This window comes from Mus musculus, chromosome 2 (assembly GCF_000001635.26).
Source record: "Mus musculus strain C57BL/6J chromosome 2, GRCm38.p6 C57BL/6J".
Lineage (NCBI taxonomy): Eukaryota > Metazoa > Chordata > Mammalia > Rodentia > Muridae > Mus > Mus musculus.
Genome location: NC_000068.7, coordinates 161804647 through 161820414, shown reverse-complemented (window position 1 = coordinate 161820414; position 15768 = coordinate 161804647). Strand labels below are relative to the sequence as shown.

The window sequence follows — 15768 nt, the reverse complement described above, 5'->3', positions numbered from 1 at the left end:
TGGACCCTGCATGGAAGCTGAAGGATGACAGTGGTTTGGGAAGAGAAGGCATTGAGTGGAAAGGACATTTATGTCAGTTTCTGTCTCTTCCCTTACTGACCAGCCTTGTGACATGGGCCGTTGGATGGTAAATACAAGTCACCCTGAGTCAGCACCAGTAAAGTCTTACTACATAGCCAGGCTTGTCTCTCTCTATCCTCCTGCCTCTGCCTCCTAAGTGATGGGATGGATTACAGGTGTGCACCATCGGACCTGGTCTCAGCATTTTATTTTGAAATAATTTTACATTCTCACAGAGAATTTGCGAAAACAAAATGATACAAATGTACACACACACACACACACACACACACACACACACACACACACACACACTCTAATAGAGTTCTCTACACTGTACCCAAGTATCCCACAAATTAACCTCTTTCAGAAGCATAATATACTTACCAAAAGTAAAGAATGACAATTCCCCTCTGTATTTGATAGAGAAGAGCTCAGACTTTGAGGATCACACTTCTACCTGTGGCCTCTTTTTCTTTGCCAGGTTCCCACATGGCAGTGAGTTGACATGTCTCCTTGTTCTCCAACATAGCAACTCTTCCCTGTAGCCCATCTCTATTTCTCTCCTTTCTCCCATCTCTCCCTCTCCTTCCATCATCTCTACTTTTTCTTTCCAGCCAAACCAATCACTCTGGGGCCTGCCTATCCCAAGGCCTTGCCTCTATTTTTTTTCCCCCAGAGTCTATAGCTATGTCAGCTTCACCTATCTCTCTCCATACCACCAGATTCCAATACATAGCCCAACCGGAAGTTAGTTTTCAGAAGCTGTCAGCTCCAGTGGTAGCCCAACTGGCCTCTGACTGTGCACAGAAGTTCTGGTGCCCAGGCACTTTCCCTGGCTCTCCATTCTTCCAAACTCAGGAATATATAATGATAGCACCAGTAGTAATCGCCCTTCTGCTGTTATATATAGGGGAAAGGGCCACTGTGACCAGGAAGTGTCCAGCAAGTTCACTGAAAACATCCGTCTTCCACTCCTCTTCCAGAAAGGGACATTCCTATTGATATTTAACGTATCTTGGTACCAAAAATCAACACTGTTCTTTCTAATAAGAGGAATTGTCTTGAGCTGGCCCCCTTCTGAGATGTGTGCCCTGCAGCCCCCTGGGTCGCTGTGGTCAAGTGTAGGATCATATTCGCAGTGCTTCTGAAGAGGGAGAAAAGGACCTGCTGTTCTGAGCTTAAGGAAGAGCTCTTAACCCCTTTATTTACTGAACAGACTCCTTCTGCTTCCCAGGATCCTGCTAAAACTCTGGTCTACAGAGCCTTGACCACATCACTCTCCTCAGCTGAGGAATGAGGACAACCACAAAGAGTCTAAGCCATTTCTTTTTAGGATTATATTATTTGTATGTGAAAATGTTTCCCCTCCAAAGGACTTAGAGTAAAATGTATATTTCAAAGAAATACTATTTTTTTATTATGCTGTGCTTGAGAGCCCCGGTCAGGTGACTCTTACCTACTTTATCTCCTCTTTAGCCCTATGTTCCCTCTTCTTGGCCTCAGAATCATTTTTCTGTCTGTTCTCTCAGAACAAGACTGACTGCTGAGCCTCACCCCTGACCTGGCCAGCATCAGGAGCAGACTTTCCTGGTGGGGCCTTTTGAAGGGCTGCTATATTTCTCATCCCCTCCATTCAACTCTGGTGGAAGAACAGCCTATTCCTCACAGGATGTCCCTGTGTCCACTGAAGCTAGGGTCTTGGTGCAGAAGTTAAGGTTGCCTACATCGTAGCTGGAGCCTCATCCCTGCACATGGGGGTTGCCTTCTTAGAGTAAAGAAACTAGAGGTCGGTCACTCTGCAACAGAAACTGAAATTAGAACCTGTGTTTTAGCTTTAAAGAACCAGAGGCTCAGAGAGGTTGAGCAAACTGCCCAGTCACACAGCTAATATGTTTGCTTGTTTTCACAAACAAGTTGAGGAAATGTTGAACAACGAGAAAAACTCTTCTACTGGCTGGGGAGATGACTGAGTCAGCATCTCCTTGCAACCACAAGGATGTGAGTTCAATCCCCAGAACCCCACCACACAAAAATGATGGTATGTGCTTGTATTTTTAGCAGAACCCCCTAAAGCTTGCTAGCTAGATTCAGGATAATAAATACCTGTCCCAAGAGTAAAGTGTATGGTGCTCTTGAGGAAAGCCACTCAAGTGTGTCATCTGAATGCTACACACATGTGCACACACATGTTCATGCATCCACACACATATGTACCCACACACTTGTGGGCCTGCGTATACACATGAACACTCATGATGAACAGGCACACACACAGAGATGTGCTTCTAGCATAGTGTATGGGTCGGGAACCTTTCTGTATAAAAGGTCAGAGGGCATGCTTCGTATGAAGCAGGTGATTGCTGGATTTGACTTGTGGTCTCTGTTCTGTCCATCTCTAGGTTACCAAAAGTCAAACAAAAACAGGAAGATTGGGAGAGACTTATTGATGAAATCATTGCACGATTAATATAAAGTTATTGAATCAAAGCAGAAATGATGTGTCTACATGTCTTTGAGAATATAGGGAAGGGCTAACTGAGAGCCACAGAAGGTTTTCATGCAAAGTATCGCCTTAGGTGAGAAATACAAAGATGAGGAGTCACAACAAAAGGAGAGAGCATGGGAAGAAAGAGGTGCTCTAGGTAACATCTTAAGTTGTTCAAATGCCCCATGGTTAAATGGACTGTAAGTCTTTGCAAGTAGTGAAATCTGCATTTCAGGTCAATGGGGAGGCCAGAAATCAGCTCAGATCTTAAGCTGGCTAACTCTAAGGGCCACAGAGGCAGTCTCACCCTGAAAAACCAAGGGAAAACACACTTCTCATGATGAGATACGTGAGATTTCTAGCTAGTAATCCCACTGTGACCAGACAGAGAAAAGAACAGCCTCCAGCATTTTGCTGTAGCCAGATCTAGTCTCCAGACCCCTGGACTGGGGCTTAGCTGGACGAGCCCCCCCCCTCATGGTTGCAATCCTAGTAATTGTCCCCTTTCCCACACTGCTGAAGAGAAACTCCCATCACCTTCTTTATTGGTGGCCATGGCTCCAGTCCCTTTCTTCTTTCTCTCCCCAACCTGATTCCCCCACTAACTTTGTAAAACTTGCCAGTTAAATTTTTCAAAGACTGTTTCTGACAAAGCAGTGGGAATTAGATTTGGCAAAGCCCTTCATAAAAAATTGAAGACATGCTATATTAACATACATTGATTTATTCATAGTGTTTCATTACAAGTAAGTGAGGATCCTGTAATACCAGGAAAGGTTAGGAGAGCAGGGGAGCGTGGTATATTATATTGACAGCTCCGTAGAAACCCAGTCGCTTTTGGATTGAATTTGGATCATAGGAAGATGCTGGCTAGTAAATAAGGCATGAGCTTTCGCTCCCTGTGTCTGTATCAGTGGAGTTGCTACCAGGCCAGGCAGGTCAATAGAACAGATTTTTAAGAAAATACAGAGACAGATCCTCTCCACTGGTTCACTGGGATCCCTGGCCCCAGGCACACCCTGAGCATCTCCCTCTTCTGTTGCTAGGAAACAGGAGTCTGGCCATACACTTTCCCCAACTTGCCCTCTCCTCTGTCATCACCTTGGACTTCTCTCTATGTGAGCCTTTCCCAACCTCAGGCGCTTGCCCTGCCTATTGTCTCTGCCTGGAGCCTAGAGGACTTTTCTATCCACTCTGACTCCACTCCATGCTTCAGGTTTGCATCTTTTCTCTCCCAAGTTCCTTCCCCTAAGCATCAAATCTTGGTTCAGCGTTGCTCAGATGCAGCCTCTAAGCAAATGATCTGATGCTGAGCAAATGATTGAGAAACTTAAGAAACACCAGTTTAAGAAAAAAGGAAGAAATAGGCTGAGAAACAGAAAGTAAGGTAGCCAGTAAATATGACTAATATATATATGTATATATATATATGTGTGTGTATATATATATACACACACACACATATATATACACATATATACACACATATAAAAATATATTATATAGTAAATATATATTATATAGTAAATAAACATTTTAAATTAAATAATAAATTAGTCAATTTATAATAAGTAAAATTTTTATTTTACTATATTATTTTATTATTTTGTTTAATTTATGTCTGTGTGTATGTGTGTGTGCATTCATGCACATGCTTGGATGTGTGCTGTGACATGAATGTGAAGGTCAGAAACGATGTAAATACAGCTAAATCCCCAGGTTATTAAAGGATCTAGTGAATTAATGAGGTCACTTGGTGTATGCCAACCAGGAAAACATGGAGCGGTGGGGGCCTACAGTGTTTGCCCCTGAGCTTGGGTTGGAGAGATAGTCCTATCAGAACACTGTGACGTTGCTAGTCTCCTCTGGATGGGTGTGCTTGTTTAGACTCTGCTTATAAAGTCCAAGCTGTGAAAATATGGAATGTGTCTTCTAGCATCACTCTGATCCTAGCCAAGTCAGGCCTCTCTCATTAAGTATATAGCACCATTGCTGTATCACGACTGCCTTACACAGGAGAGGGAAATCACCCTGTCTCCAATGTGTCTGCCACCTATGCCAGGGATCAGAAAATGTTCACTTTCTTGATAAGAATATGGACGTCCTCTTTGGCCTGGGTTGGCTGTTCTAGAAGCACGGAATCTATGTATGTATGTATGTATGTATGTATGTATGTATGTATGTATGTATGCATGCATGTATGTATGTATTTATTTATTATCTAAATGCTGTGTGTGTGTGTGTGTGTGTGTGTGTGTGTGTGTGTGTGTGTACAGGTGCCATGCTGCACATATAGAGGTCAGAAGACAACCATTAGGAATTAGTTCTCTTTTCTGACCTAACTAAAGAAGGGTCTCTGTATCTGCTGCCACACTGCATTCTCCTCGCTAATTGGTTGGTGAGATTGCTGTTTCTGCTTCTGAGCTTGTCATGAGAACACTGGAATATAGATGCACACCACCACATCCAATTTTAATGGGGTTACAGGCATCACACTTGGTTTGCATGGCTAGTAACTTGCACAAGATCGAGCCAGAGGAACTTTGATATGGTGGGGTGGGGATCACTGATGGCTTTTGGAGAGGGAAACACAGTTTTCTTTAAAGATATGGCCTCTGAAAAGTTAGCTGTTCTTCAGTGGATGGCCCCATACCAATGATTATATGCTCAACACAAACTTGATTCAGTAAGCTTTGGAAAAGAAAAAAAAATGGAGCTGGAGAGATGGCTCAGTGGTGGTTAAGAGCACTTGCTGCCCTCATAGAGGACCTGGGTTCAATTCCTAGCACCCACACCAAGCATCTCACAGTCTTCTGTAACTCCAGTTCTAGGGGATCCAAAGCTCTCTTCTGGACTCTGTGGGTACCAGGCATATATATGGAGCCCACACTTACATGCAAGCAAGTGCTAATAATATAAAATAAAAACAAAGCAATAAATCTTCACAGAGTTGGAGGAGGTGGGGTAGGAGGTGGGGGGAGTTAGGGGGAAGAGTAAGGATTGCATGTGATCATAATACTCTGAAATTAATAAAAATATTATGTTAAAAGAATCCTGTGCAGGCTACTGTAAAAGCGATGCAATCCAGGCTCCTGACACTCACACTGTCATCCATGGAAGACAGCTTATCGTATAGTTACCATTAGTTACGTTGACAGTAGGGCAAATGAAGAAATTGAGGGAGGGGACCTCAAGACTTAAATACCCTGGCATTTCCATGATATCTACCTTGTGACCAGCAGACACAGACATTGCAGAATATGAAAGGGTCAGATTGTTGTCAACTCAGTATCATGGAGTATGGTCTTCACATTAACATCTGTCTGCAGTACACCTGGATTGGAAGACACAACACTGAGACCCCATCACAGAAGGTTCGGAAAGTTTAATGCAAGTTATTACCAGCCAGGCAGCTCACTATTCTGATTCTTCCAACTAGATGTGACAAAACATTACTGGTGTGTAGGATAGAATACATGGTCTATATTCTTTGGCATGTCTGTGCCATATATGTATATGCATGTTATCCTGGGTATGGGGGGTGTATGTGCATATGGAAGTCGGAGGTTGGTCCTGGGAATTCTTTCTGATGATTCTCCCACCCTGTTCATTAAGGTAGGTTCTCTGCATCAGAGCTTAACATACAGGAAGTATCACAAGGGAACCACTATGCCTGTGTGGCATTTATATGGATTCTGGGGGTCTGAACTCCAAACCTTTTGCTTTCCACCTATCATTTACATGGATTCAACTGAACCCTTGTTGCCTTGTGAGCAATCCCTGTCCTATAGGGGATTCTGTATTTTAAACACACCCTATCCTGTATTTTAAACACAGGAGATACTATACTTTGGAAAGGGCTAGTCCAATTGATTAATGTTCAATACCAGATACATACCAGATCTCTAAGATTTAAAATGAGTTTTAGAATGTGAACTACCTCATTAATGTTTTGGTGTTGATAGCAGACTAAAATGATAGTATTGTTTGGATGTATCAAGTACATCAAGATATATTAATAAGATACATTTGCTTTGTTGTTACTACAGTATATTTCCACTAGTAGGTTTTCTTCTTTGACAATTTGATACATGCATGTAATATTTTCTGAGTACCCTCTTATGCTCTCATCTTCCTTCCAATATTTCTAGCCTCTACTTCCCTACTGATTTCTTTCCAGATTTCATATCTTTTGTCTTGTGTCCCCCTGCATCTAAGTTAGGCCATCTTACGTGTGATCCTGGATTTGGACCACTCACCTGAGCCTGGTAGGTTTGCCAGTGGCTTCACCACTAGATACTATGCCTCCCCCTCACATAGTCTGTTAGCTGCCAATAATTCAGCAGTAAGTGGCAAGGCTCCATGAGCCTCTCCCTAGTCCATAGCTGACTGTTGGCTGGGGCATTCTTTTGCAGGTTCAGTGTTAATAACAACAACAGATATAAATTCATGATTTCCATGACATTGTCATGCTTAAAAGAATATATTTAGCAGCCTTTCAGTCTATCTTTGGGCTTGTAAATTCTTTCCACATCACCTTCGTAATGATCTTTGTAATCATCTCCTTAGGACATGGTATGAATGTCTTGTTTGGGGCTAAGCCTTTAACTATCATTTATTCTCAGCATCCTGTCCAGCCAGAAGTTCTAAATGCACTGCTCCTTACTGCAAAGATAGGCTTCTCTAATTAGGGCTAAGCGTATCCTTTGTAGGTATAAACACAGATGCATGGAAGGCAGCTTGAGGTTATATCAGCTTATGTTATTAGCTAAGCTACAGTGTACTTTTCCCCACTGGGGCACATGCTCAGTTACAAATGTTTCACTAGGCATACAATACCAGGGATGCGTTCTCTCATGGAGTGGGCCTCAAGTCCAAGAGCAGTCGGTTGCTCATATAGTATTCCTGCCATTATTGTACCAGTGAGCCCGTCTTCTCTGACAGGTTGATAGTGTAGTTCATAGAGATCACAGCTGAGTAAACCATTAATATCTTTCCTTCCTGCAGCAGTCTGTAGCACTGTTGGACATAATAGTGAGAAGTCTCCAGCAGAGAGGAAGCTTCTAGCTCAATTCCAGTTTGATTCCTTTATACTTTGCATTCAAGATCTGTGGTGCCTTCAGGAACAGTCTCCCTAACCAACAGCCACAGCGGTATCCCACACCCGGCACTGGACATTTTGTTTAGTGGCCCACTGCTCCTAGGACTGACATTATCAAGTCATGGAAGGCATCTGCCATCAAATTTCTTTTTGTTTTGTAAACTGGATCATGAGATAACAAAGATAGCAAGTTTCTATCCTTAGGTGGCATTTCATGTCCTCTTTCTTTTTGTTAACCCCTACCTATTCTCCCATCTTCCCCTCTTCCCTCCCTCATCCTGATTAAAGCTTCCCACCTCCAGCTCCAGCATCCTCCCTACCCACCCATAATTTTACCTTTGTGCTACTGTCTCCTCTCCCTTGGTGTAACTCCTCTACAGCTGCCCTCTCTGTAAACTCTAGCTTAAGGTATCATGTTCTGATTGGGTTAGACATGGTTGTTCCATGGGCTTGTTGGTAGAAAACTCAGGGCTGTGGTTGTGTGTACTATGGATGGTACAAAGCAGCTCTGTCACATAGTGGCTTAGCTTACCTCTCTTCTCCATCCTGCCCCTGCTGCCCCTCTCTAGTGAGTTCTCTTGGTTAGTGAGTAGGACATTTATGTGCTTGTATATCATTTTGTCACACAGATTAACTACAAGGCTGTGGGCTCACTGGATCCAAGTGCTGACCTCTCCAGCCAGAGGGGAAAGGTGTTCAAACTCCGGAATGAAACCCACCACCTCTTTGTGGGTCTGTACCCTGGGACTACCTACTCTTTCACCATCAAGGCCAGCACAGCCAAGGGCTTTGGACCCCCAGTCACTACTCGGATTGCCACCAAGATTTCAGGTATCTCTTTAGAGAGAAAAGTGGGGGATATGCACTATACACTCCTTCTCTTGTAGGCTTGGTAATTTTCTGGAATAAAAAGAGACAGAACCAACTATCACTGATGGCAATGGAACGATTTAGACAATGATTTAAGGTCATTGGGTTGCTCAAAGTCCAATTCCTGAGGTTCATTAAGAGGGGGGCAAGAATGAGCGAATGAGGGAGAGAGAGAGAGAGAGAGAGAGAGAGAGAGAGAGAGAGAGAGAGAGAGAGAGAGAACGAGAGAAGTTATAGTTGTTTTGTAGACTTATTTTCCAAATAGAATACTTTGTAGTATAAGATACCCCCAGTACTGGCTCTCATGAAATATCAGATGAAGGGATAAAGGGATGAAGGAATGAATGGCCAAGCTGCAATAGCCTAAGATTGCAAACTGTTCTACCAGCAGGGTGCACCACCCTGCCTGACAGCAAGAAGCAGAACCACTGCAGAATGCTTATTTACAGCTTCCCTATTTTGGACTATCTATGCAATCTAGTCTGCATGCATATGTATTTTGCAGAAGCCATGATTTTCCGTAGCTTAATGTTTCCACTTATCCTTCTCCCCTAAGTATTTCCCACACTGCTTTCATTATAATGTTCTGTCAACTGGATGGACGTAATTTAATTAAACAGTCCCTTGTGGTTGAATATATTTGGTGTTTCTACGTTTTTATAAAATAGCGCTCCAATAAACATGTTACAAAATAAACTTTAAATCGTTGATTGGGATTATAACTTTAGGATTAAATTCAGAAATTGAAAAAAAAGAATTAAAAGAGATGTGGGTTTTAATAGCTCATAATACAAATGGCTAAATTACCCTTTCAAAGGATTAGATTTAGTCACACTCCTGTGGGGGGAAAGGGTCTTGTGAAAAAAAAAATGGAGCTAGTTCATCTTCCCTTTAATTTGCATCTAAATGCACATAACAAGGCTGACTCTCATCATGTCTTTATAAAGTACTTACGTGTCCCATGTATTCCTTTTTTTTCTGGGTAGGAGGGGCACACTTTTATGATAGGCATGCCTGACGCCTCCTCAGACTATAGCGCTGGGAGAGAAGTAGATGGGAAGCCAAGGCCTCCCCTATTGATGGCCTCTGACATCACGGTGTCCTTAGTACCACTCACTACCTCTGTTCTGCTGGGATGGGATCAAGGGGATAGGATGAGGTAGGATAGGAAGTGTCAAGGGACATGTATGGGACATGTATGGGACATGTGCTTGACCACTTCCAATTTCTCTCTCTTTCCCAGCTCCATCAATGCCTGAATATGACGCAGATACCCCACTCAATGAAACAGATACAACCATCACGGTGATGCTCAAACCCGCCCAGTCCAGGGGAGCCCCAGTCAGGTGAGGAACTATGGTCTGCACTTCTCCCTTCTATACCTCACACATCTCCATGTGAAGCACATGACTGGCAATGTTCCTGGCTTCAATAAGCCAGAAGCTAGATTTGCTACAAGGAAGATGGTCTGCAACTCTAAGCCCAATTTGGAAGGAGACACTGAGCCAGGATCTTCCTCACAGTGAACATCAGTTTAAAGAGAACATCCTGATAGGGGCCTAAAATGGCCAGAGAGAGAAATTTCTAGAACATAATTAAGGAAAATGTAGTTTGTGGGTGGAAAACCTATACCCAGTGCTTTTGCAATATTGCCTGATTCACTGCTCTAATAGACAGACAAATAGACAGACATGCAGTCGGGCAGACAGGCAGACTCTGAATTCTCCAAAGAATCTGATCACAGATTCCAAATAGGATGAGCCCTAGTGGAGGCTCCTTTCCATTCAGAGCTATGAGGTGCTAGAGTCCCACGGGGCCATGCCTGCAATATCCCGCTGCTTATTTTAGTGAGAGTTTGTTGGGGCTCAAATGGGCACACAGGCACCAAGAACAGAATCTTATCAGCTAGGTTGACCAGGGCAAGTTCATAGCTGTCAGGATGGATTGTCATTCATTCATTGTACAAGGTAACTTGTTGACTGCTGGGTTTGCTCAAAACTCCAAGCCTCGAGCCCTCAGTCCATCAAAATAGGTAGAATGTTAGATGGAACTTCCAAATGGGCTCAATTCAACCCAGCAAGCATGGACCAGGTCTCTTTATATAATGAATAGGATGTGGGAGCTGTTGTTCAGACTAGAGTAACAGAGATAGACGTATGACATAGTTACAATGCTATGACGCCTCATGGAAATCTTCACAGGACTTATAAGCACTTAGAAAGAACTCCCAGAGAAGGTGACACTGAGCTGAATAAAGTTTGACTTGTTACAAGAGTCCAGTATGATCCAGGAGAAGGGTGGCTTGTTAAAATCAAAACACCCATGCCTAGTTTAGTTTGTCTTAAACTAAAGAGCAAGCTGGGGATGGGGAGATGGATAAGAAACAGGGTGTGTGTGGGAGGCTCAGGCTAATTTGAGAGCCATGGGATCTACGAGAGATTGGCTTTTTAGAGGCCTCACCTTGCATGCCTCTGGGGGCTGGGAGACAAGCCCAGAGGAGGCTTTTGAGATAGCTAGTCCTGATCTTCATTTTCACCCTTCATTCAACTCTACCCAGAAAGTATGTGATGGGGGCAACAGAATGAAACCACAGAAATGCAGAAGTTTTGGCCTAGTCTGAAGACTGGGGGATGACCCTCTTTACTAGGCCCAGGGAAACTGACCAGCCATGTGTTGGGGTGCTGCTTATGGGCCTCTCACTACAGCATGTCAAAACTGTCTTTCCTCTAATAATCTAAAGCAGATGCTGGCATTTCATACCAAGGAACCCATCCCCTGCTTTCCCTCTAGCTGCTCTGACACAACGTTCTCATTTAGTTTTCCATATAGACAGTGAGATGGTATCTTCATTTTCAGACCAGGAAACTCAGGTGCAGAAATGAGGGTATCGAAGGAGCCATATCATACTGCTGTGTACCCATCATCTATACAGCACTCTGTTCGTCAGACGTCTGTAAACCTCCCAGATTTAAGATTTGGAAATTGAGACAAACAGAAGCTGATGAGTTTATGTATACCATGAAACAATTAGACCAGGCAAGACAGAAGCCCGGTTCTGACCCTTACCCCACGATCATTTGACTGAACCAAACCACCTTACTAGGAGGATGGTACACATGGCATAGTTTGCTGACATTTCCATCTCGAGAAATGGAAGGAAATGTCACCGCTCAAAGGGGAAATGGTTGGTGTCTAGACATCTCTGGCTGCTTTCCTCCTCAAGGCTCTGGTTCACTGAGAGTGGGCGTACGCTCTGTCTCTGGAATTATTTTCAGACCAGTGCCTGGGCATTTGCCAAGAAGGGGAGGAGACTGAGAAACGACATAGAGAAGGCCTTTCAGGACAACTGTTCTGAGAGCAGAAACACTACTATATATCTCAGTTACCCTTTTCTATTAATCCTGGGCATAGGATATGCATCTTGGAGGCAGGGGGCCACAACAGGTATTTATTGAACACTTGCTATCAGCTTACTCTGCCTCCTTGAGGCTTACTCTTGCGCAAGTCTGCCATCGAATAGGTCAGGGAGGTGAGACAATAAGCACCTATGCCAACAAACAAAACAATGAAGCAAATCAAGGGATGTAGTGAGCCGACTGTACAGACTGGAAGGACCTGTGGGCTTGATGGAGAAATGAGCTACACACAGGAAAACAGGAACTGTGCTACTCTGTAAGCTGGAAACTAGGAGCTGGTAAGAAAAGCAGCTGGCTGCTCTACAACCTGGGACCATCCCCACCTCCCAGCTTGCTTCAGGCATTTGGCCAAAGATGCCTTGAATCATGTTTTAAAGTTGTTGAGAGAAGCGTCCAAATGCCTGCTAGCATAGTACAGTAGATGTAGTAGGCAATAATTTATAACATATTTCACATAACTAGAAAAATGTCAAAGTTCCCAACGTGTGGAAATGACATGTTTCAGAAGCCCAATTATCCAAGCTCAATCATGATATACCGTGTGTTCCACTATTGAATTATCATTTGTACCCTGTAAATAAGCACAAATTTTATGTCAGTATGAAAAGAGCCATGGTTAAGAGAAAAATTTTGTCTGGCAAGATAGCTCTGCAGGTAAAGGTGCTTTCCACTGAACCCAATGATATGAGTTCAATTCCTGGGAATCCACATGGTAGATGAAAAGACCTGATGCCTAGCACATTCAAATTCATGTGTCCCTATTTACCCCAACAAATCAAAAATATAGATGTAATAGAAGCATACAAAAAGACTTCACAATTGATAATATTTTTATTTCTGTTGAATGGCCTGACTCTAAGTTTTCTGGTAGGTAAATTAGTTGGGAAATACCATCCCTATTTTACACAGAGGGGGAGAGAAATTAAAGTCTGAGATATTAAATTATTGATTCAAGGTCCAGTGTTTTATTAATTTCTCCCTGTGGTCACAAAACTCCTGACAAAAAACAATTTAAGGAAGGAAGAATTGTTTTGGGTAGAACAGTTTAAGGGTAGAACAGTCATGATGACTGGCGACCCTGGCAGCTAGTCACATTGTATCCAGTTAGGAAGCAGAGAATGATGATCTCTGTACCGACTTCCTTTTCTCCTCTTCCATCAACTCAAGACCACAGCCTGTGGAACAGTGCTCCCCACATTTAGGATAGGACTTTACACCTCAGTTAACACAGTCTAGAAACTCCCTTACAGAGACTTGCCATCCGGTCATCTATATCCTAACTCGTGTAACTATAGGGATAGGGAGTTGAACATAGATCAGAGTCTGAGGTCATTGCTTCCCCAATAGTTCTGGCTTGTAGTCTCACTGGGTCAAGGGAAACTGGAAAGAATTTTAGGGGGTGCTGTATAGTGACGAATTTTTGCCAGTTGGGTATAATATTGGGGATAAGGGGTGTGTCCTATGAGTCTGGACTGCATGCCCCAGCCTATAATCTTCCCTCTATGTATTTTCCTATTTTAATCCTCATAGATTCATCCCTAAACCTTGGCCTCCAGGCCCCTAGGCCGTCTTTTCTTCCTCCAACCCACACTGCTTAACTGCTGATAGGGCCAAATTCCAGCTTCCCACTCCTTGGAAACCTCCCAGGTTTGACTCCTTTGAGTAGGGCTGAGAATTCAGAGCAAGAAGGGGGGTGGTGTGTGCACCAAGGAGCTGACTGCATGAGGTTCCTGCACCCTCCAGCCAAACCAACTCGGCAGCTTGGCCTATTTTTCTAATACTCTACAATGGAGATTTATTGCTTTTGTATTGCTCTCCTCGGGCCTTCAAAGATTTATTGGTTTTTAAGTGACAGAATCCCAGAATTGCTTAAAAGATCAATCAAATGGTGACTGGAATCTAATATTCAGCTCTGACTCGAACACACTGAACCTTCTTCCCCCACGCCCCACCTGTCACACTGATGTATCTGTGGTAACCTTCATAAGAAAGTAACTTGGCCATGAATTAATCACCCATAATGCAGTCCCTGCAGTGAGACGGGGGATGGGGGAGTGGGGTGGGTGTGCGAAAAAATCTGTGGGAGACACTTCCCCAGCCACAGCAGACATTCTTTTGAGGATCCTTTCCTGGTCTCCTCTCTCATCCACTCATTCTCCTGCATTGTCCCCCGGTTTGCAGATCAGCCCTGGTTGGAAATACTGCTTTACCAGCCCCATTCTCCTGGCCGGCTAGGTGCCCTGCCTCATGTGTCTGTCAAAAGCATCTCTGTCTCAGGTCTGTCCCCCAACCAAACTGCTGGAGTGGTCCTTGGGATGCACAAATTGGATCAAGTTAGCTTCCCTGCTTACAATTCTTAAATGGGTCACTGGTTTTCTATTGCATTAAGTTCAAGCTTCTTAGCATGAAATTCAAGGCCTGTCAGCATCTGCCCTTAACCTTATTTCTCGTTTCATTTAAATTCACTCTGCCCCTTTACAGGGTTTTACACAACAGTGACCCATGTGATTCCTTCCTGGTTCATCCCTGAGCTTTTCAATGTGTCATGAATACATTATGCATCTGTAAGCTTTCTTTGTTTTGAGTTTGTTTGTTTGTTTGTTTGTTGTTTTATTGTTTTAGATTCCCTTGTCTTGACCCTAAGACACTTGAAGTCTTGGTGCCACCAGGCCTTCTTAACTTGGAATAACATCTAGCCAATAGTAGATGCCAAAAAACAAATAAAAATACAAGCATGAAGCAAGCAAGCAAACAAGCAAACAAACAAACAAACAAACAAAATAGCCCAACACATAGTTAATAAAGCGTGTGATTATTTTTTTTTCTAGTTTATGAAAGTATTTATTTATTATTATTTTATATGCCATTTTATTTTTTCAACATAACACTTTTTATTATTTGGGAACTCCACATAATATACTCTGATCACACTCACTTCCCAGTCCTCCAAAGTCCATCTCTCTACCTTGTGATGCCTCCCCCCCCCCCCAGCGCACACAATGAAGAAGAAAGAGAAAAAAACCAACAACAAAACCCCTCAAGTTTAAATTGTTTTACTCATATATTCACTCTTGAAATAGGGAGAAAGACAAGGTAGTGGGAGTGTGGGAAAGAGAGGCAGAGACATTCATCTTAACAGAACAAGCGGCATCTGTATTTTCTCCAAATCAATAACAGCAAGGCAGAGCTCAAACCACAATCTCCTATAGTGATGCAATGTTATGTTTTCCTACATAGGTCTACATATGTTTCAATACTATCATTGTGATTGAAAAAATATGCATGTTCTCACAGTTTCTCCAAGCACTATTATCTTTCTCTCTATATCTATATCTATATCTATATCTATACCTATACCTATACCTATACCTATACCTATATCTATATCTATATCTATATCTATATCTATATCTATATCTATATCTATATCTATATCTATATCTATATCTATATCTATATATATATATATATATATATATATATATATATATATATATATATATATATTTAGGTGGAGTTTGGGCGAGAGAAAACCCTGAAATAGTTGTCCACCAGGTTCAGGACAACTGGTATAGAGCCTTTGTTTGGAGACAGGCTTTCACAGACCTGGAAGCAGACCTTTGATTTCTTTATAAGGGAGCTGAGTGGCTGAACATCTCTGAGACCTAGTTCAGATATTTTTTTAAATGGTTGGTTAGAAAAGATAAGTCCCCAGAGCAGGACCAGACTCAAAGCGGAAGCACCTGCTATGTGTAGACATATAGGCACCAGGCTTATGCTGGACAGGATTCATTTCTTCTATTTCCAGATTAAGATTTGTTGGAAGGGGGACC

At 42.8% G+C, this 15768-nt stretch overlaps 1 protein-coding gene across 17 annotated transcripts in view; it reads left to right on the top strand.

Moving 5' to 3' along the window:
* The window catches only part of Ptprt (protein tyrosine phosphatase, receptor type, T), a 1139160-nt gene that overhangs the window by 840733 nt on the left and 282659 nt on the right, over positions 1-15768 (top strand). For all 17 annotated transcript variants that reach the window (NM_021464.5, NM_001291149.1, NM_001291151.1 and 14 more), the window contains exons 10-11: positions 8279-8480; positions 9763-9865. In NM_021464.5, coding sequence (NP_067439.1) covers positions 8279-8480; positions 9763-9865 — 305 coding nt within the window. The remainder of the gene's footprint in view (positions 1-8278; positions 8481-9762; positions 9866-15768) is intronic.